Here is a 21,671-nt window from a genome sequence, read left to right as displayed (position 1 = left end):
AAACGGGGCAGGCAGCCGTATAGATATTGCTAAGGGCGGCATCCCAGTTTCCTCGCTTTCTTGCCCCCGATCATTAATATTACACAAATAAAACAAAAAATAAAATTCGTTTTAGTGCCATCGCGTGATGCTGGCTGTGTCCCATGTTTGTACACGGGGCAGGAGAACTCAGTTCAGACCTCACTCACTCCCTGATTTGCCCTGCTCACCCCTCCTCTCTCATCTCATATCTCCTCTTCATTCGGTCCTCTCGGCTTCGCTGTGCACTTGCGCGTTTCTCGCGTGCTTTCTCCTTCGCTTATCTGACTCCTTATCTCGCCGGCACTCCTGCTCTGACTATACGGAGGGGAGCGTCTGCGGCATAAACTCTGACCGCGATGGAGTCTCTCGCTTTATTGCTCGAACGCGGTCGCATTTCGTTTATGGAACCGGTAGGCCTGCCGCTCGTTTCTGCGCCTAATGCCCCGAGAGCTCTGTGTTAGGCGGGCCTCTTCTTGTTATATGCGGGGCGTGCAGGGGGGCTCTTTCGAACGCGCCTTCAAAGGTTGTGGTTTCCATATTGCAACTTTGTCTGTGGGACACATAAATGAGAATACAAAGAAAAGGCATTTCTGTTATCTTTTTTCGCTTCGTGTTATCTGTGTCTCACAGTAAATGTCCGAACCTGGCTTTATAGAGCAGTGCAGTTCTTTGCGCACTTATGCATGTTATTGAGAGGTAACCTCATATAGTCGTTAAACATTCTTAAAAGATGTGTCGTGGCCATGCGTGTACAACAAAGGTAATAATGCGGTTTCGCTAACCAGAAGCGCGGGAAGAAAGATTCAAGGTGAAGTTATTAGCAAGCAAAGTTAATGAATGTCAAGGTGCTAGCCGCGGAATTTTTGTTCGGGACAAGTAATGTACTACGATGTCGGCTTATCAGCGTTCTACGACTATCTAATCCATGTCCAACAACGTGTCAAACGAGAAATCACCTTGACGTTGGCGCCAGGTTCCCTCAAACTGCGCTCGGACTTCCTTTTCGTTCTCTTCCTGACGAAGCCAGTGCCAGCGCAGGCGCTGGCTTTTTATTATTATTTTTTTTCTCAGAACCCACTGCGCATATAGCCTCCCTGCCGGTACTCTTGTTCTCCACGACGGCAACGACCGAGGAATGCGCCCAGCCTTTGACCTCACTATAACACGACGCGGTGGCGGTTAATTAAAATTCGCCGCCTTGATCGTGCGCCACCTAACCGCCGTTATCGCCAGTTCTCTGCGCGCAGCGGAACCGGTGTTTACACCTTCCCCCTTTCGCAGTCAACACCCTCTAAGTGGATGCTAATGCATGCACCGCAGCAGCACCCTGCTGCTGCAGCAGAGAAGGGGGCAACCCGGCTTGCGACGTTCCGGCATCCGATTGCTCACCAGCGCCTCCCTGCGTCGGGTCACACCACCACCACACCAGCCGGCAGGCCAGGTACAGGCAAGCAGGCATGCCATAGGTGTAGCACGAGGCCGCGGGTCCTCTCGTTCACGCCGCCGCTTGTCTGCAGAGTGTCGATGGAGCATTTATCACGCGCACGGCTCTTGTTCGGCACCAGCGCCGCGGCGCGCGCTTCTCGTCTTCGTGTGCTCAGTGACCCGTGACACGCCGAAGGGCAGGTGAGCGAACGTCGTGTATACCTGCGTGCCGCGATGTGGCTAAAGACCACACAGGCTTGCGCCACATATGCGTACGTGTTACACTGTGTACGTAGTCGGTGATGCGTGCGTCGAAACCGCTGAACACCGTGGTGAAGTATACTATATGGGACACTGTTCACGCCTCACCAGCGCGTGCGGCGCGTCTTCCTTCACCGTCTCCTTCGCTGCTTTATTATAGTCTATTACTATACTGTTATTTAACGCTGCGGCAGGTTAATTTACCTGCACACTGCCAAGTGGTATCCGTGACTATGAGGCGTGCAGTGAGTGACCAAAGAAGCGGGAACATTTCAGTTTGTGCAGAGGGTATATATGTCGAAACCTCAAAGGCTTTTCGCTTGTAACAACTGCTTACGAATGGTCTCTCTCTCGCTAAATATGTGTGCTTTGACGATTGGCTGGCTTGTGCCGGCTCTTAATTCCGAGCAGTTCTACCGCATAAGAACTTTTTCGCGAATACTGGCCCAGAAGCACTCTACTGGCGTATATATGTATAGAGGAGCGACTACATTTAGAACATCGAAAGTGCGCTCCTTTAATTTCAATGCTCGCGAATGCCTACATACATAGAGAGGCGAATGAGGCCTCGCCAGAGTGCATATGCGCAATATACGTGGCGGCACAAAGCCTAATGTGTAGGCGGCCTTGGCCGCGGCCTCTATTCCTGCGCGGGCCCGTCGGAATGTGGACAGGGAGGCTCCACGTGACAGCCGTCACACGGTGACGGTCGCTGCGCGCGTGCCGGTCTGCCCGTCTCTCTCTCCCGTTGCTGGCGACGCGCTGTTGCCCGGTCGGGGATGATGAGGCGTGCGGTCCCATATGTGTCACGCTGGGACGCTGTATCGCGCCGCGCTTCTTTTCTCCTCTGTCCTTCGTATATTTATATATCATTTTGCAAATCTGTGGCTGTCCAGCTCCCAGATGATGAACTGCCTCCCCCCACCCCACTTCCAGTCGGATGCTCGAAATTCCTCGCCGAGATTAATTGGACGCGTGTTTTCGCCGTGACTTTTTGGCCGGCTGCGCGCCGGATGCGTCGTCGCCCGAGGTCAATCACATGCAATTGAAATGTAACGCAGTGAAGCATTTTACTCCTGTTCTTTATATATATATATATATATATATATATATATATCAAGCAGTGTCTTGGCGGCAGCAGTGTGGTGTCGTGCATCGCAGTTGTGCGTACTCAGGCATTGCTTTTTTTTTTTTTTAGTTACGTGCAGTGGTTGTGCAACTACCATTCGAGAACTATATATAGAATCGAAAACGTCGGGACATCTTCGTAGGGCCGACGACAACTGTAGTATACAAGTAGTGGAAGTGTGAACTGAGAGTCCGAGAGTTATGCCATCGGACAAAGACTGTTCGTGAAACGACACTCAGGGGTTGGTAATTACTGATCATCCTGGCGACTAGGAGCGATGTGGTTAATAGAGTACCACGTTTCACGAGTCACTCCAGCAATGTCTGCATAAAACGGCCATCCACACGTTTACCTAATTTCATTCCCATATTATGTCGCGGGGCAACACATGAAAGAAAGAAAGAAGGAAAAAATAAAAGAAGAATAAAATCCGAAAGTGGCTGCTGCAATTCCGTTCTGTCTCAGTGCAGAGCACTCCTGTAACATTAATAAAAAGCGGTATAGAATTTATTTCATTGTACTTGTTTGTTCTTTATATTGTCTATAACACTCATTTATTTGCATTCACTGTAAATTGTTGCTTGACTAATGTAATCTGTTGCAACATTGCTAAGCCGCCTTTTCGGTTTGCTTCTCAGCTTCGTCTGCCTATACTATAATTGCATTTCTTAAAATATAGCATACGGTTCACCTTTTTCTCTATCTTTTCCACTACCAGTAGCGTGTAGCTCTCCACTGCTTCCCATTACATTAAGCCATCCATCGCTTAACCAAATCAGTCGAAAATTACAATGCGCTGTTACATGAGGCAACTTCACTGCGTGTCTGTTCGAATCGCGCTTTCCAAACCCTTGCGTTTGACTCGCAGTGTTGCGCAATCTGCACAGCGTATTAGTGGTCCTTTCTCTATATTTAGCGGGGCGCCCACAGCACAGACAACCCGTTTTTTTTTTTTTTCTTTACACGCCGCTGCACTTAATAACCGTGAGACCCAGAATCGCGCAACGCACGCTATTCCTCTCTCTCACGTCGGACGCGGCTCGTGAAATATTGCAAGGGAAAGCGCGGGGCGGTGTCGACTTCGAGGAAGTCTCGAAGAAGAAAAATCGTTCTTTTTTTTTTTTTTTTTTTGCGTCAGAAAGCTCAACGGAATTGCCACACCTGTAGTCCGCGAGATTACGTCGGAGCGCATAGAGAAATCATGTTTCCGCGTGGAGAACCGTATATGGGGATGTTATCGTATATATCTATAGCTTTGGCTTCTCCGTGCAAACGTATTAAACTGTACGGAATATATTGGGCTACCTGATACATTGGCGGTAGTAACACCGATGGTGGCGACATCTTGCAACGCCTTTTTCAACCACAATGCGTGGAAACCTTTGTGCGTGCGCGCGTGCGTGCTTGCGTGTTACTTGACAGTTTTCGCCCTATGAAAAGCAATGAATTAAGCAATAAGAATTACGCCGCTGTCGACGCAAAACACCGGCAGCTAAGTAGAATGTGATTGGTCACTCCAAAAATAGCCTCGCGCCCTCTCTGGTTAAACTATGCGCCACAAGATGGCGCCGCCAATGCGGCTGCTCTAACCTGCTCACATTCTACGCGAGCGGTCGCTTAAATTCTCTGCCGGAGAGTTATAGAAATAATCCTAGCTTTAGCCTGTCCGTGTCGTGTGCTATTCTCGTATAAGGAACACAAGATCATCGAATGGTAGCGTGCTGGTCACGGCATCTCGTGACTTCTTGATAAACAACGGGTTAGGAACGGTTTTTGTGTTGCATAAGCGCCCTCACAGAAAACCAAAAACAAAAGAAGAAACTCGCTGTAATACACGTTAGTGTTCGTTGCAGCCGACGCCTCTGCCACCAGTAGTGTAATAGTGGAACATAGTCTTGGAAATTCTAGTTTTGTGTGCCCTAGTTCAACTTACCATCACAAGATGGGGCCACCAGCGCTCTGCCTCTTCGGTAACCCAGTCATTTTCTAAACGGCAGTAGTTCAAGGGCAAGCTGAAACTAATAGCAGCGTTAAATGGTGGCGTCGGGTTCGGTCTTCCTGCAAGACGGGCTTCGTGCGCGTCGACGGCGCTTCCAACTTTCCCGTTTCTCACAGATCCTTCGTCAACCCCAGTAAGCTGCATTGATTGTTTATGTTCGTGTAATTAAGTACGTGTGTGCTTGTTGTGTGCTTGTCTGCAATTTCGTTTCTTTACAAGTTCATCCTTGTCTGTCGCATAAAGCCTCATGCACTCGAGGTGAGGCGGCTCGAGGTGAGACCGTCATCAGACAGTCTCAGCCTGTCAAGGTTAGCAGCTTACTAGACTATAGCTTGCAGTGAATGAAGCTGACGTACTCGAAGAATCGATTGCTTCGAAGCGAAATCAGCTCGAAGAAGCGTTTCTCGACTACAACTGCGGTGACACTCGCGCAGCAACGCGTAGTCTGTGTTGAACTTCGCAGCGACCTCGAAACACGCAGTTCAGGGGAGTCGAAGCAATGATGGAAGTAAGGTGTGGGCACAGCGCGTGCCGTGCGCACTTAATGCCACCACCAGGCCACGTGGAGAACCGTTGCGGGAGGGCGCGCGCATGCACTTTGTCGTTTAGACGCCAGCGCGCTCGACCCACGGCGGTGTCGCGCGCGCTTCCCGAAAACCAGGAAAAAGCAGACGCTGTCCCCACACACGAGCAAGGCTTTGTTTGTACTTACGTCCGCACATTATACTCGGAAGAAATCAGAAACGAGACGTACGGGGGTGTGGATGTGGATGGTGGAGGGGGAACGATGGGGAGCAGTATCTTATATATGCTTGGCTGTGTACAAAGTGCGCAGACGTGGCTACGGTGTGGCACGCTTACGGGGTGGTGCGGCGTTGCAGGTCCTCGAGTATAATGGCTTTTTAATGAAGGAGTGGCGGTGCGCAGCGGTGTGTTGCCCTCCCTGCCACACCGCCTCCACGAGTTCCCCGCACACTCACGCCGACCCGAACGATACCTAGGACGGTTCCATATGCAACCGTTGTTTATGTGCTAAGTTTCCTTGGTATGTAATGTAGCGTGCATGGCGGCGTGTGGTCGCACATTTCCGCATCCCGAGCTGTTTTGAAGACGCTTGTCGATTGCGGTCTGTTACCGTCACGTTTGGTCGTAAGTAGCGTTTATACGCACTTTACGTTCGAGCGAGTTTCGAAAAAGGTATTACAAAGAAAAGTTTCTGCTAGGTCCTAAAACTAAGGCGAAGACAGCGTTGAACCTATGGATTCATGGGACTCTTGTTATGTATAGGCTGCGACTGTTCTACAGACATTTTATCAGTTCAGCGTTCTATATGCCTGTACGCGTATAGTTAAAGGAAGCTACGCACGGTGAAGGTTATTCTTCCTGTTTAGTCCCGAAAGTGGGTACTTTCACGCAGAAAGTTACACAGACACGCACAAACACAAACACGCACACGTATGCAACGCACGAAAAAAAAAAAAAAAAGATTGTTGCTAGACCGGTCCGGTCCGCATCCTCACGTTTAGAGGCAAGTAGCGCTCTTGGTCAGGATCGACTCACGCATGAACCTCGTGAAGCTTGCGGTATTTGGAAACACGAAGTTTGATTATAATTGACTCACTCTGCGGCTAACAGCTGTTAGATTCGAGTTTCATGGCCCCTGCGCACGTCGATGTAAAGAACGAAAACGCCACATCATTTCTGGACATTCCTGCGAATAGACGCGTTCATCCTCTGCATTGCCTGGCGGAATTCACTCTTTACAGAAACAGATTCAATTTACCACTGACCGCCACGAACATCCGACCATGCACTCGGCGTTTCATTGCCGTCTCGAGCCGCCTGTCACATCTATCGCTTCTGACTCGTTGCGTGTCACGGTGCTATGCGGATAGACCTCGGCTGTCTAGCAATGAACTCGCTCTGTATACGGCGACGCGAAATTCCGCTGATTAAAGCAAGGCGAACAGAGCGAAGAGACATTCCGGTATATTATACGTAAACCAGGGGCCGTAATCACAAATATTTCCTTCGTAAATTTGCCCTTTGCTGGCCGCCTTCGCAAATAAAATGGCCAACATCCGGATTGGCTGGCATTTTCTCTTACGAACAATTCTAGCCTAAGTACTGTTTTGTGGATGCGGGCCCATGTCGTTCTAGATGGCCTCAATTTATTTGGGCCTATCGCCTCTGTTGTATACTCTTCGCTTGTTATTCCGTTTATCTTTCTGGTGTGCGTTATGAATTCGTCTGGCCTACGCGGGAGAATTCGGAAGGAAGCTCGTCTTTCCCAAATTAAGCATACGCCGATAGCTGACCAGTATCGGAGAGCTCTCTTTCGGACCCTAGGTTTTCGGCAGGGATTAGAAGGACAACTCCAGTATTTTTAAAACATACTGGGCTATAGACGGGCGGCATCGGCGATCCCGCACCGCAGTAGACTTGTCCATACTCACTTCCTTCTCTTCTTCATCATCGTCACTCATCACACCTCTCGTTCCCCGGCACCGTTTTCCACTGCAAAGTAACAGGCCATATCAAGCCGAATCAGGCCCACCTCTGTGCTGTTCCGTAAATAATCCCTCCCTCGCTCATTCCTTCGAGCCGTCTGCCATATTCCTTCGGACGTACAGTGCTTACAGGACCTTATACTTAGCTACGAGGGTGGCGATATGGGCTTGTTGGTCGGTCATCATGGAATGGTATCTGGATAGCGGAGCAAAACACGGACGCAAGGAGAAACGAAGACGAAGAGAAGCGCTTAGTCTTCGTTTCTTCTTGCGTCCATGTTTTGCCGTGCTATTCAGATACCTTACATAGCTAATGCATTCTCGTTTAAACGCGCACGTCCCATCAAACCGCTCGTCGTATGTGTTTTGATTATGCGTCGGGTCCGCTACCTTGAGGCTTCGTTCGTTCGCGCCGCTAGCTTTCGTCGCCGAGTTCATTTTCCTCAGCCAGTCGCGAAGATATGTCGGCGTGCTTTTTCTCCCGTGGGTGTGGGAGTGCGCGCGTTTCCTAACGTACGAAGTGACCGTAAAGCGAAGCGTCTGGCTCCAGGCTGTTGACCCTTGGCGAGAGTATACCGTTGCGACATTTTCTTTCCCAACCCGGAGGCGCGCGCGCGGGGGCGTGGGGGAGGTGAATGTTTGAAAGCGTTTGGGGTGAGGGGAGCGGGTGATTTTCTTTCAAGACGGCCCCCTCCTGGCTGTCGCCTGCGCACCTGTATAGGGTGATGAGCGGCGCCCAGTGAGATTAGTCTACCTCGGGATTTTTTTTTCTTTTATTCCTTGGGATTTGTCCTCGGGTTTTCGTCGTCTTTGTAAGGCGAAGCAAATGCCGAGGGGGCGAGTCGACTTAACGTACCAAAACCCAGCAGATTTGTTTGTTTGTTTGTTCGCTTGTTTGTTTGTCTTCCTACCTGCCTTGCTACTTTCTTTCTTTCTTTCTTTCTTTCTTTCTTTCTTTCTTTCTTTCTTTCTTTCTTTCTTTCTTTCTTTCTATGCGTTTTGGAAGTGGATGTGATGGAGCAAAAATGGAAACAATTGCACGCAGAACGTGGTGAATGTTTCGCTTCTTTTCTGGGGAATGTTCAGTCTTTACTCGCGATTCCGATGAGAACGGTTGAAAATCATGCTTTGCGCTGTAATGAAAACATGACAGAAGGAACGCGGGAAAAGACAAGCTTACCAGCATTCAACTTGTGGGGTTTTACGTGCTAGAACCACGAACTGAATCACGAGGCACGCCGTAGTGGGAGATTCCGAATTAATTTTGACCATCTGGGATACTCTGGCGTGCACCCAATGTACGGCACACTGGCGTTGTTGCATTTTTCCGCCATCGAAATGTTGCCGTCGTGGCCTGAATTCGCACCCGCGACCTCGGGGCTTCGAAGCGCAACGCCATTGCCGCTAAGCCACCCCGGCGGGCCCTTACCGACATTCAAACTGGGAGGCAAACAAGTTTGCACTCAGCCACCCCGCAGACTGTGATTCCCATGAGCTCATGTGAAAAGAGTGCAGAGATATCTGCCGCAGAAATTAAACGAGCGCCACCAAATTGTCACATACAGCAACGAAAATGTGTTTGCAGTTTCTCGGAAATCGGACCTCTATTTGGAGCTTTGCATCTCGCTGTTATTACCTTCTTTCCGGACACATGCATTACACGCTTCGGGTACCTGCGTATTGACCATGTGGGTGCCAACATCGCATCCCTTTCGACCGCAGCAAGTGTGCTGATAGCCACTGTAACCGCATTCCGGTGTTTTACAAACGTGTGATAAGACGCATGCACACCGCGTGACGCCGCCGCTGCAAGACTGAAACAACCCAAACAAACCCGCATTCTTCCAGCAAACATCCTCGTCTCTGACGTATACTGTGTTGCTTGTTATCTGGCTCGTCTGGCTCCAATCGAACCGGCTTCTCTTCCAAGATGTGACGTTGCAAGCTGAAAGAAGTGGGTGCTTATCTTACGTGACTGTGCGCTTTACGACAGGACAGCTGATTGGCGTTGACGAGCTCTGACTGGACTGAGCGTCACGTCGACTCTCCAGCTTTGCTTACACTGTCCGTCAGGACAAAATCGTGCAGCACTGCTGAAGCTACAGAGCTGACGTCAGTCAATCAGGTGCGAACTTCCGGAAGATTCTTATACGTAATACTTTCTCATTGGCTCGTGCATCGAGCTTCTTGTCGTCTGCCAGCGCGGGAGTTTCAGGCCAATCGGTAACGTTCTTTTAAAACGAATGTATATCTGTATACCTTAATTGTGCCTAGTTTCAACTGAAATTTCCCTTATGTACCGTTTGCGTCGCGAAAACACGCGATATGAAGCAATGCGTATACAGTCATGTAATAATAGCCTTGGTCAGGAAAGATATTTTGTATACATTGAGCTCTTCGTGTGTTATCGAAAGTTAATTGTAAGCCATACGAAGACCGTGTTCCATGGTAAAGGTACAAATAGCCCGCGCTTGTTGGAATTTCTCAATATATATCTTGATAAAAGACAGAGGGGTAACTTGGGTCATAATTGGGGTTGTGAAAGATAGCACTTAGATAGCGAGGCAGAGTTGTGTGCGGGTGTCGCCGTAGGTATCGTACTTGTGACTGAGCGCATTTAACAGTTGTGTTGCGACGAATACAAGTAACTAAAGAACGTAAGCTGCATATTTTTTTTTATATATGCGATCACCATTGCAAAAGTTATGCCCCATAATGCTCGTTTCTATTTCCTTTACTGAAGCGTCACAGCAGGATCAATGGCGCTCATAATGGGCGCGGATTCCTCCCCATTCTGATACACGTACGGAGCGACATCTCGTTATACCGATTGGGTGACGCGTGCCCTAGGCTTCGCTGCACTGCACGCAATTGCCGAGAGACCGAGTATACACAGTTGCACAGTTTTCCCAACGTACAGAGTATGCAGTCCGGTCTTGTTGTTTGCATCGTCGGTCCTCCTCGTCTCCTTCCCTCTGCGTCGAAGCCGCAGGTGATAGCGACTGTTATGACCCGAACAATGGACAGGCGCGCTTCGCATACCTCTATAGCGCGTCTCGGCAAACAAGAGTTAGCGCTCGCTGCATACGGCTCGCAGTGCACGATGTCACCGGCGCCAGCGTTTCTCGTCGAGGGAGCCCTTTTCAGCGTCGTAAAGGTCCAAAAGCGGTGCCGTCGTTGCCGGACTTTACGACGCGCTTTGGCTGCGGAATGCAAAGTGAGTTTTGATCTTTCGTCGCAAGCATCAAAGTTGTCGCGAACTGTGCGTGCTTCGGTTGTTTTGACCGAGACCCCCCGCGTGTGGACTCGGTGCGTAGCATAGGGCGAAAATGTGGTCGGCGATGATGTAACGATTCTATTTCAATACTATTGCATTTTCTCGCTTTGTTAGTGGCTCGAGCGGCGCTCCGCACACGTTGTCACCGGTATTGGCCTGTCGTGAGAGAGAGAGAGAGAGAGAGAGAGAGCAATAGAAGAGAGGAAAGGCAGGGAGGTTAACCAGACGCACATCCGGTTTGCTACCCTGGGGGAAGGGGGTATAGGGATGAAAAGAGAGAGAGAGGAGATACAGAGAGCGCATGCAGTTGCGCGCGCGTTTAAAGGTTCGCACCAAGTTTACACATGGTCACCAAGACCTGTCGACTTCAGGTACTTCAACAAAGCTTTCGCCGCTTTCTGTGCCATCGACGTGTACCGCCATGGTCCAAGGATCTTCATTTCCGAAAATGGTCTATAGAGTTTATAGAGCTTCACGCTCGACGTCGAACTGGCGACAGAGACATAAGACATGTTCAATTCTTTCTCTGGTTCCACAAGAGTCACACATGGGCGTATCCCCCATTCCAATGCGGAACGAGTAGGCCTTTGTAAATGCCACCCCGAGCCAGAGGCGGCACAATACTGTCGCCTCAGAGCGGGAAATGGCCTGTCGTGAAACGGTGGATAAGCAAGGAACATAATGGAGCGAGAGGAAGCCCTACATTATACCGGCCTGTGTTCGCTGTTTAAAGGGATCTGAAGAAGGGTGTTTCTTGCCTTAACTCATTGGTGCTATACAACTTATAATTGGTAAGACCAGATATCGGCGTATTGTAGACATAATAGTTTATTTTGGTCGCGTAAGTGTGACAAAACGTTTCTGTATTTGTCCCAGACTTAGGGTCTAGTCCAGATACGAACGTTATGGTTTGGACACACCCATGCCACAAGAGAAGCACTCTGTACGCTTTCGTGCAAGTTCGAGCGCGCGGCGAAAATAGAGCTATAGCGTATAGCTGCTCGTTTACACGATTGGAACCGCAGTCACGTAACGGCGCTTGTCGTATAGAGCTCTAGAATGCCGTCAAGTGGTTTCTGGATCAAGCAACGCCCTCCTTATCACCGGAAGACGTATGCTATCGCAATGGCGGCGAGTCGGTAAGGACAAGAAACCTCTCGATCTGCAGTGGGGTAGTGTTGTGTACTCGCGGTTCACATTCGCCGGGGGATCCAAGTTATCCACTGGCATCAGCGCCTTCGTCCTGCTCCCTGGGAGTTCGGTTTTCCTCTATATATATCTTTGGCTCTTTCTCTTGTAAGTTGTTGCGTTGAATTTGTGGTACAGGCGGCGGACTTCGATGGACACCGCGTAGGCCGCGCTGCGCGTGCGTAGAATGATGTTCTTAATCTGTACGCCTACACACGCTGTCAGCTCTGCGTCGCTTGGTTGCTCGCTGCATTGAGGCGAACGGCGCATGTCCGTACCATGCACTGGAGAAGTGCTTCTTTGTGTCCCATCGACTTGCATTGGCGGGGTGACCCTGAATCACTTCGGCAGTGTCCATTTATGTATGTCGTCCTTTTCCTATACCATGGTCGTAATCGGTCCGACGTTTGTCGCCCGATGCTATTCGTTCCTAGATCAAACTGTTCTTTTTTTGTGTGTGTGTGTGTATGTGTATATACTGTCTGTGTCGCACGTACTGCACAGAAAATTCGTTGAAACGTTAAATACCGATGCGCCTGCGAAGTCAAGATGTTCAATTAACGGTACTTTATAATTTGCGAGACATTCGTTCAAACACGGGTCCCTTTTCGTAAGCGCAGACATCAGGAAGAGCTCTGATGAATTCAGCTTCACATGTCGTGTTCAGTTTAATGTCCGTGGGGTACCATGGTTCACACACTACTGTAGTGCTTTCGTAGTTTATTTTAGTTTGACTTTTCGTCGTCACTGTTGCTATTTTTTTTAATGAAGTACCACCCATGTGTCCCGCTGGCAATGGAAAATCTTGCATAACGGATTCGTATCAGTTATCAGTATAGATTTCGTTGACGTTGAAATCTGCTAACTTCTTGTTCTTTCTCTGTGCATAACGCGTTTCCAGAAACAACGCTCCGACAACAACAAAACAACAACAAACAACAACAGCAAAAACAACGAAAGCATAAAATGAGGCGCATTTCTTGTTTGTTCATAACAATGGTATGTCTTTCGCTTAAGAATTATACTCACGCAGCCGCTACTATAATACAAACTTATGCTGCACTAAATAAGCGTCATTAGTATCGTTGCCGGAAACAAGGCAATCATTGATTTCCCTGGCTTTCTGGCAGTATTTATTGTTATCATTTTTATCATTTGCCTGGTTATGCCAGTAGATTGCTGCACTATAGTTAATGGTGCCGGTTAATCCTGGTCACATTAGAAACGTAATTTTTGATTAGTAAGCTTTTTGTGAGATTGGTGAAGCTTTCGGCCTTCCTTTTGGCCGAAAGTGTAACCAATTTAATCGAACTGTCGTCACAGCATATATATACGCTTCGCGCTAACCTCTCGCCTCTGATGACCGACCTGTCTTTAACATTCATGTTCTCTCCGCTTCACCTCTGGTATTTCTCTAGATTGAAAGACAGGCATCAACGTAATTGACAGAGCACGACGGGGCAAGCAAGTCAAACGCCCGCCAGCAGAGACACAACGCTGGGACAATGACCGAAAATAATGTTCCTTCCGGAGCGTGCGCGCGCAGCCTTGAATTCCTGCCAGGCAGTTGTTACTGTGTACGTTTTTTTTTTTTTTTTCCCGCGCTAAAGCCGGACTGGGCCCCGCAGGGGACCTTTGTCGCTGTCGAACGCTTCCGTGCGTTGTCAGATGAGGTCGAATTATGTCCCAAGGCGGCAGCACAGGTACAAGAATCACCGGTTTCCAGGAGCACCTACCTGACGTTTTTGCTCGTGTGGCGCGCAGCTCTCGAGCGGTGAAGGAGGCCGCGGGCAGGCGCCGAACGCGGCGATCAAATTTAATCGCGATGAAGGACGGTCGCGTAGTACTTCTACTGGTGGCTCTAATTGCTTCTGATTGCGTCAAAGCTTTGCTACGCTTCGTAATGACGGCAACGTTTTTGACAATCGTTGTTTGACGAGCGTTACTGCGTTTAGTGTGCAAAGGAGGTATGACTTCCGCTCTCCGAGGTGCCATTTTACGAGGTTCACCATGTTCACCATGATTGAAGGGCTTTATCTTTTAAAACTGCGTGCTGTTGAACGAGCCGCCGAAGCATTCTGCGCCCGACAGTGCTTCTTGGCTATATATACATGGACAGTGCTGACAGGCAGAAATAGATCCGACTGAAGTCGCAGGGCCTTCTTTTGCTGCTTTCGCTTTTGTTTTGTTGTGCGTATCTGTAAGTGTGTTTCTTGAAATTCTGCTTAGTTCTATAACTTCCTTGACTCACGCTGCGACAGTTTTCTGTAGTTTGGACTTCTACTTTACCTCGCTGACATCCTTAGAACTAAGCACGTCTCACGTGTAAGTAGGTGTGCACGAACTCCTCGGTCAGAACGATTTGTACCTATAGCACCCTGTTTCGTAAAAAATAAATAAATAAATAAATAAATAAATAAATAAATAAATAAATAAATAAATAAATAAATAAATAAATAAATAAATAAATAAATAAATAAATAAATAAATAAATAAATAAATAAATAAATAAATAAATAAATAAATAAATAAATAAATAAATAATAAATAAATAAATAATAAATAAATAAATAAATAAATAAATAAATAAATAAATAAATAAATAAATAAATAAATAAATAAATAAATAAATAAATAAATAAATAAATAAATAAATAAATAAATAAATAAATAAATAAATGTAACTCGCTTCTTGCATATATTGTGCGCCGCCTCTCTCCGACAATGCAGTGACGCTCGCTCGTTGCTTCCAAGCTATAAGACAGTCTATCGAAAATGAATGAACAGACGTCAACACACTTATTAGAACGCGCGAACCACGTTCTCAGGACTGCGCTGGCGATATCTGAAGATGGCATGTGCCATGAAATCGGCTGTATGTGAGGTTGCGTGACTAAATTTACAGTTTCCATTGATTTCTCTCGACCGGCTTTCTCTCGGTCTTCTTCGAGCGGCTTTCTCTCGGATTTCTCTCGGTCGGCTCAAGCTTTGGTAGCTGTTTTTGCCCTCAGGAGTGTGTTCTAGACAAGTGTGTCGACCTCTTCTGTACGTATGATACGCCGAGAACGAACGAACCAGTTCGCTTTCGCTCGCAAGGTGTCTGCCGCGATGCTTTGACCTGCACGCGAAACGAGAGATGCACTGACCGATCGAACTGACAACCGACCGACCTACCGACCAGCGCGACTCTTCTACCAAGCGCGAAACGCGCCTCTTGCTTTGAAATTCCGCATGGCACGCCTCTGTGTCCCGGATGAGTATCGTCCCTCTGGCAGCTCGCGTTCCATCCTCGCTTCGCGTGTGCGGAGACGGACCATCCTTAGTAGCCACTCCGCGCTGTTGGCTGCCAGCTGCCTCCCGTTCCATCTTCGGTCGCATATAATTGCGTGGCGCCGCGAGGGTTCCGTCATGGACCATCTGTCCACCCGCGCGCGTGCGCTGATCGTCGACCTTTCCTGTTTTTTGTAGTTGCGACACTGCCATAGTGCAAGAGCATCAGTTTTGTGTCCGCCGGTCGGCAAGGCAATATTTAGGGAGAGAAATGTCGCCCTCCTAGTTGCGCACCCTGTAATAGTAACGCCAGAAAAATGTTCCCGGTGACTCGGTCCATCACGTGCTGCCGTCGACTGGTGTCCGAAGAGACAACTGTCACTTCGAAACACGGACGTCGTGACGACCAGTCGTGACAAGTTCGGCGTTCCGTGTCACCGCGCTCCGTATTTTTGGGCGTATCTTCCATCGTTTGATGTGATTACTTAATCTCACCTCACATCGTTAGCGCCGGTGGGGTATAGTGTCTCCTCAGAATTTCTTCCTTCGCGATCTTAATCTACAGTCGTGGTCTGAATGATCGGCAGCGCACGAACTGTGTTCTCGGTTCTCTGAACGTGGCACGGTTGCCTTAGTGATCGGTCACACGAGAAGCACACCGAATGCATCAGATTATCACGTTTTGTTTCCCGTTCGAACACCTCGTGCCGCTGAGCGATGCATGGTATTCAATCAAACGCGACGAATTGACCGAGTGTTCTTAATGCAGCTGCACGCTTCTACAATTGCATTCTTTTGTTTAGAACGATCACTGCGCTTGTCAGAGTGTACATGCACAGCACCTGCATAGACAGCGATAGCTACGACGAGTGACCTTACGTCATCTTTGTGCGGCATTCTCCTCTAGCGAGAAAATGCCATACCCTGCCAGCGCGTTGCACATTCAGGATTTCACGATCGGTCATGTTCAGCGTGCCTAAGCATACCTTTTTCTACTCCGGGCAAGAAAACGATCGCGTGGCGAAGGCATTCGGGGGAAAAAGAAGTGGAAGCGAGGCTACAAATAGTTGACATTGCGTAATAAGAAATCCTACGAACAAAGACAAGCGAGAAGACACTGGAGGTCAAAGAATCACGGCGAGTCCGGCCACCCCACCGTATAATACAACAGATGCTCAACAGCCTCCGTAGCAAGGGAGGCCGCCACGGGGGCGGCTACCTCGTGCGCTGAGCACTGATCCGCCGGCAAAGACGCGCGAGCGCATTCCGGAATGAGCGCCTTGCCGTGCGCCGGAGAAGCAGTGAGAGTGATGTTTTGCGAGCGGCCACGGGAAGGATGATGGGCCGAGTGCAACCCCAGAATTATACAACAGGCACACCGACGCGGCCGCGCAGGGACGTCTATCCATCCGTCCGTCCATCCGTCCGTCTGTCTGTCTGTCCGTCCTCCCGGCATGCAGGGAATGACGAGTGCACGGGGCCAGCGGTGCGCCCCCCTGAAACGCTGGCGACTGACTGACTGGCCGCGCGATGGCTCTGTGTGTGTTTCACGGCCAGTGAAACGAACTGGGAGCGGTGAAAGAGAAAGACGAAGCTAGCAGGGAGGGGTCGGTCGGTCAAGAAAGAAGCATGCCACACGGCCACCTCCGGGGTCGTCGGCGTATTCCACGGAACAAGGAGGAGAGGTCGACGAGAAAAGGCATCCGCGCGGCGGTGCAAGTCTTCCGCGAGAAGCCGCCGCGTGAGCGTGCGTGCATATGAACGACTTGCGGCGACGCGAGCGTGGCGGTGCAGGCTGGTTGGTAGGAGTCACACTCCGGCTCGGAATGACCGATGGGGGAAGGCGAAGAAGAAGAAACGGAATAAGAGGGTGTGCGCGCCGGCGTTTGTGTCTCGGGACTTCAGAAACAATGGCGATTATTCCTGCCGCTGTCGCTCATCGCGCTTTGCGTGCTTCGCGACGAGACAAGGGAGATCGATGCGTCGACTCGACAACGACGCGGGACGCTTGCTGGACGAATGTGAGTCTCTCTCTGTGCTTGACGAGTGTTGGAGGGAAACCCCCTTCGGGTCTTCCATATTTATCTCGCTTGTGTAGGTGTCTTGCCTTTTTCGTTTATTTTTTCCCCCTCTGACGTTTACAACCGGTAATTCCGGCGTTGCGAACGTAAACGGACTCGCATGCGCATACAGAAGCGTTCTGCGGCTCGCTTCAGGAGTGAAGAAGCGGGAAGGTGGAGAAGGTGAAACAATTGCCTCATGCCCTGTACATGAGCGAAGCATGAAGGCTCAAATGAAACCGCGCACAATGTGACAAACGAACGTGGGTATGTACCTCCTCACTTCCCCATCCCCTCCTTCTCTTTGCGCGCGCGGTTCTTGAAAGGCGTTCCAACAGAAAACAATGCGCGGCATAGCCTCCACGCACACGCGCGGTCTCCTCTGCGCTCAGCGGCTTCCTTTTGCGCAGGCCGCTACGGCATTCTGGTACGATCACGTGACGATCACTCGGCAACATTCGCCATGTAGCGGATGCTGAGGCTTCCAGTGACGCCCTTATGGCATCCCAAATAGCCTAAATGGCGTGTAAGAAATTGGCAATCGTCGAGCGATTATGTTCTGGTTCGTGATCGCGATCCTGACGTGGGCAACTTCGGTGCTGTCAAAGAGAGAGGGGGGGGAGGGGGAGGGGGTCTTTCTCGTGTTTCTTTGCAGACGCTCAGGGCGAGACATTGCTGTTTTGGGACAAGTGACGGTGGCCGTCACTCGCTTTCTGTACTGTCAGCCGAGTACAACCGACGGCCCTTGCACTTTCCATAGAAAGTTTAAGTCTCCGCACGTGTCGCCAGTACTTCCCCGTCGGGCGGTCACGTGATGTCTTACGTAGGCACCTTGGAGCATAAAAAAAAAACGCGAAGATCAAAGAATATTGTGGTCGTTACGCTCGGGGATAAAATAAAGGAGCAGCACGGATAAGCGACCGAACATAAATTCAAGGTTTTCTAACTGAAAATCAAGAAAAGGATATGGACTTGGTCAGGAAACTAGATACACGAAACAGGCTGCATGATATGGACTTTTTCAGGAAACTAGACATACAAAACAGGCTGCAAGTAGTTAAAAAGCACAGGAGGCATGTACATTGATAGACAGGAGAGGACGCAGTATAAAAACGACTAGAGGGATGAGGGCATAGGAGGCAAGGCATTGCTATAGCGTTATACGTGGTATGGTACAAGCTCGGTTGGGAGAAGCTTTTTTCGTACAACGGATAACGATAGGCCCACCAATAATGACGATCCGGGTTGCTCGCATGCCTATCCCGCGGATAGAAGGAGAAAGAAAGTGTGTGGTTCACTGTAACACATGCTTCTGCGCTGTGGAGAGATTCCACAGGACGTGACGATGCCGTACCCCTAATTGTCTACGGAGGTCCGCAATTCCGCGAAAACGCGGCAGCGCCCGGGATCTCCTCCCTGAAGCATCAGTCACATACGTGCAACGCCGGTGTGTGCATGTACATACGTCGTGATAGATTTTGGGGTAAGAGCGCCATCGTGATGGAAGGGAAGAGGCGATGCCTGCTTGTCGTCTTGTCCTTGCAAAAGTGGAGAGGGCGAGAGAAGGGCGCCACGTCCTCCTTCGCTCACGCGATGATCAGAAGAGACTCTGTCCTGGCTACCGATGTTCGGCGCGCGCGCAGCGAATCCGTTTGACCCAGTCCTGCGCCAGTCGCACGCAATAAGGTACTCGCTTATCTCCGCGATCTTTCTTGCTTCACGGCGAAGCGTAATTTACATCGCTTAACCTAGCAGAATCTTTTTTTTTTTTTTTTCTTTGCTGTCGGTGTACGGTGGGGGCTCGAGGATGTGCACGCAACAGGTAAATTAGGCTGATTTTTTTTTCTCCTTCGCATTTTCCCAGCGGGTCTTCCTGAGTGACAAGGTGGTCGTTCCCCAGCAAGCGGGGATTAGCTCGCGTGATTCTACGGGATTTTCTCGTGAACAGCAGTAGTTTAAGTGCGTTTTTAATGTTCTCTATATTCCCATGACCTGTTGATGATTGTGTAGTTCTTGTATTCTTAAAACATATTTTTCTCTATATATATTTCTCCGTTATCTATAAACTTACGTCGTTATTGCTTCGTTATTTCATTGCAGCCCCGTTGTAACACCCCCCCCCCCCTTTTTTTTTTTCATTACGTTTTCATTATGGTCGCCTTTCTTAGATAAGATTTCGAGATAACCGGCTCTTTTAGTATCCAAACTTCCGGTATATCTTTAAAGAGAGAAGAAGAAGGTGCTTATACTGCAGCCGGTACATTATGACAGAAGGTTGTTATGGGACGAAGGACAAAATGCAGGGAGGTATTGTAACGCATACAATAGTTGTTGCCTATGCAGTGCCATCAGCAGCTACCTCTACCTATGATAAGCAGGTGACCCCGCGTTTATCGGCACATGGTGAATCGCGCATAAATGTCCTTGCAGCCTGGTTTACGAGCAAGCCAAATTAACGAAGCTTTGTACTTGCGTGCACTATATGAAACAGCGCAGCTAGCCGCCCCATCTATCCGTACAGCGCGCGTTATCGCCGCATTCGCCGGGTGGATCCGGTTTACGTCGGATGGTGTATGTGGTCTGCATAGTCTAGAGCTGGTCTCCCTTGAACTGCGTTAATGAAGGGAGCGCGCAGCACATTGTACCCTCGCCGAGCACGTGCGCCATTAGTGACTGCAACTTAGACGCGTGCGTCTGCATGGTTTCTCTTGGTTGGTGCGTTGACCAAGGAGTCAGCAGAGATCCAATAACGCGGAAGAACTCACCTTGGCCGCGTTCCGCGGTTTGTCCGAGTGCCGCCGTGTATGGCCGTGACGTTGCACTGTTGCAATAGTGTTTTAGCATAGAAGTACAGGTGTGCTAAAGCAGACGTGTACTACAGAATACATGGAGTACGTTTGCGGGAACCGGAGGGCTGGTATAGCGTTGTCTTATTAAGCTGTGGATCTATAATTAAAAAAATTAAGTCGTAGGGTTTAACGTTCGGAAACCGCACCTTGGTTTCAGAGGGACGTACGCGCCGTGTAGTTGAGAGATGCGGATTAATTTTGACCACCGTGACGGGGAAGCGAACCCGCGACCTCGGGTGCTCAGCAGCCCAACGCCTATAGAGCCACCGTAGCGAGCGAGCTATGAAGAGCTGTTCAACGATAGTGTGTTGAATGTTGATTCAGCGAGTGACTTACTCAGCTGGCGTAAACGCATCGTCCATGAAATAATCTCCTGGAGGGTATTTTCGGTGTCTTTTTTTCTTCTCCTTCTATAAGAGAAACAATTGCGCACGGCAAGAATGTTTCTAGTTGAATGGCACGTCGCTAGGTGTAGCAACTAGCGTTGCTTACGCCGACATAATACGTGTCTGCTCGTTAAGATTCTCGAGTCTTTGCATTAGGTTCTTGCGAGGTGTTTACCCTATAAGAGTAAATTTGGTGCATGCATGATTTGATGCAGAAGAATTTGAACCGAATTTGGACTAGTAGCACGTTCACATGGCAGGCATTCTCACTGAATACCACGGTGTTTGCCACGCACATTTACACGGCATAATAGTAAGAACTATTTCACGAGGCCCAGTGCCTCTTATCGCACCGTAGGCTTGCGAGGGCGATTGCCACGTTGCTATTGGAAGGAAATTTGAATATCAGTGAAGTTAAATCTCAGTGATAGTTTTTTTTCTTTTTTTAATTTTTACCGCACACGTTTTTCATCCGTTTGGACCTCACCTAAGAGGCGAAAGCACGCTATTCAACAAGTTCTGTCTATGTGTTCAACGGAAAAATTTGCTTGGCTCCTGCAGTGCCGGTCAGTCGATAATTTCCTGAATATGTTGTAGGTTCGGTAAACAAAAAGAGATAAATAAATGGGAAACAGCAGGCTAGGTCAGTTTGATTACGATACCCACCGGGAATAAAGCGAAAGAGAAACGACTTCCAGACGCTGGCTGCCTGCGTCATCTTACGTTTCGCGGCACTTATTTCGTGGTTTTCATTACTTTTTTTCCCTCTTCGGTTTGTTTTCCTCCATCATTTCAGCGCGCATGGTGAACGCTCGAGCCGCAACGTTGAAGGAAAGCGTATGTGGGATAGACGTCTTTGCTTCTTGTCAGTATTTTTTTTTTTTTTGCTCTTCTTTTTTTTCGTCAAGGTTCGTTACAAGCGTACAGCTTCGACAGCGCATGCTTTTCGGCGAATGACAGATTGACTGCGCGTCTCCATCTGCGACTCTACCGTGTCATTGTGCTTCAGTGCGCGCCCGATCCCGCGGGTAAAGGAACGCTTTACGGGTCACGAGTGAAGGCGTATGATTGGATTTCAGCGAGAGAAAGAAAAATCAGAGAAGATGAAGCATCGCAACGGTCTTCGCAGACGGTGATCATCGAAGGTATATAGTACTGAAAACTACAGCCTCGGTGCTGCGCTGCGAGAGAGAGAGAGAGAGAGAGAGGGACGACTAATGTATAGACATAACCCTGACGAATTTTATGTGTGAGTGCCGAGACATATTGCACAATCCGACTTCGCAGGTGCCCGAT

At 49.2% G+C, this 21,671-nt stretch overlaps 1 protein-coding gene across 5 annotated transcripts in view; it reads left to right on the top strand.

Annotated features, from left to right (window-relative positions):
- The window catches only part of LOC119461370 (rho GTPase-activating protein 20), a 683,025-nt gene that overhangs the window by 602,064 nt on the left and 59,290 nt on the right, over positions 1-21,671 (top strand). The window contains exon 1 of one of the 5 annotated variants that reach the window (XM_049672560.1): positions 10,415-10,562. The exons of the other annotated variants lie outside the window; for them this stretch is intronic. Within the exon in view, the coding sequence (XP_049528517.1) occupies positions 10,449-10,562 (114 nt within the window). The 5' untranslated portion in view covers positions 10,415-10,448. Of the gene's footprint in view, positions 1-10,414; positions 10,563-21,671 lie in introns of those variants that run through there. 5 annotated transcript variants of the gene reach the window in all.

This window comes from Dermacentor silvarum, chromosome 8 (genome assembly GCF_013339745.2).
Source record: "Dermacentor silvarum isolate Dsil-2018 chromosome 8, BIME_Dsil_1.4, whole genome shotgun sequence".
NCBI classification, from domain to species: domain Eukaryota; kingdom Metazoa; phylum Arthropoda; class Arachnida; order Ixodida; family Ixodidae; genus Dermacentor; species Dermacentor silvarum.
This window is presented reverse-complemented; position numbering and strand designations above follow the sequence as displayed.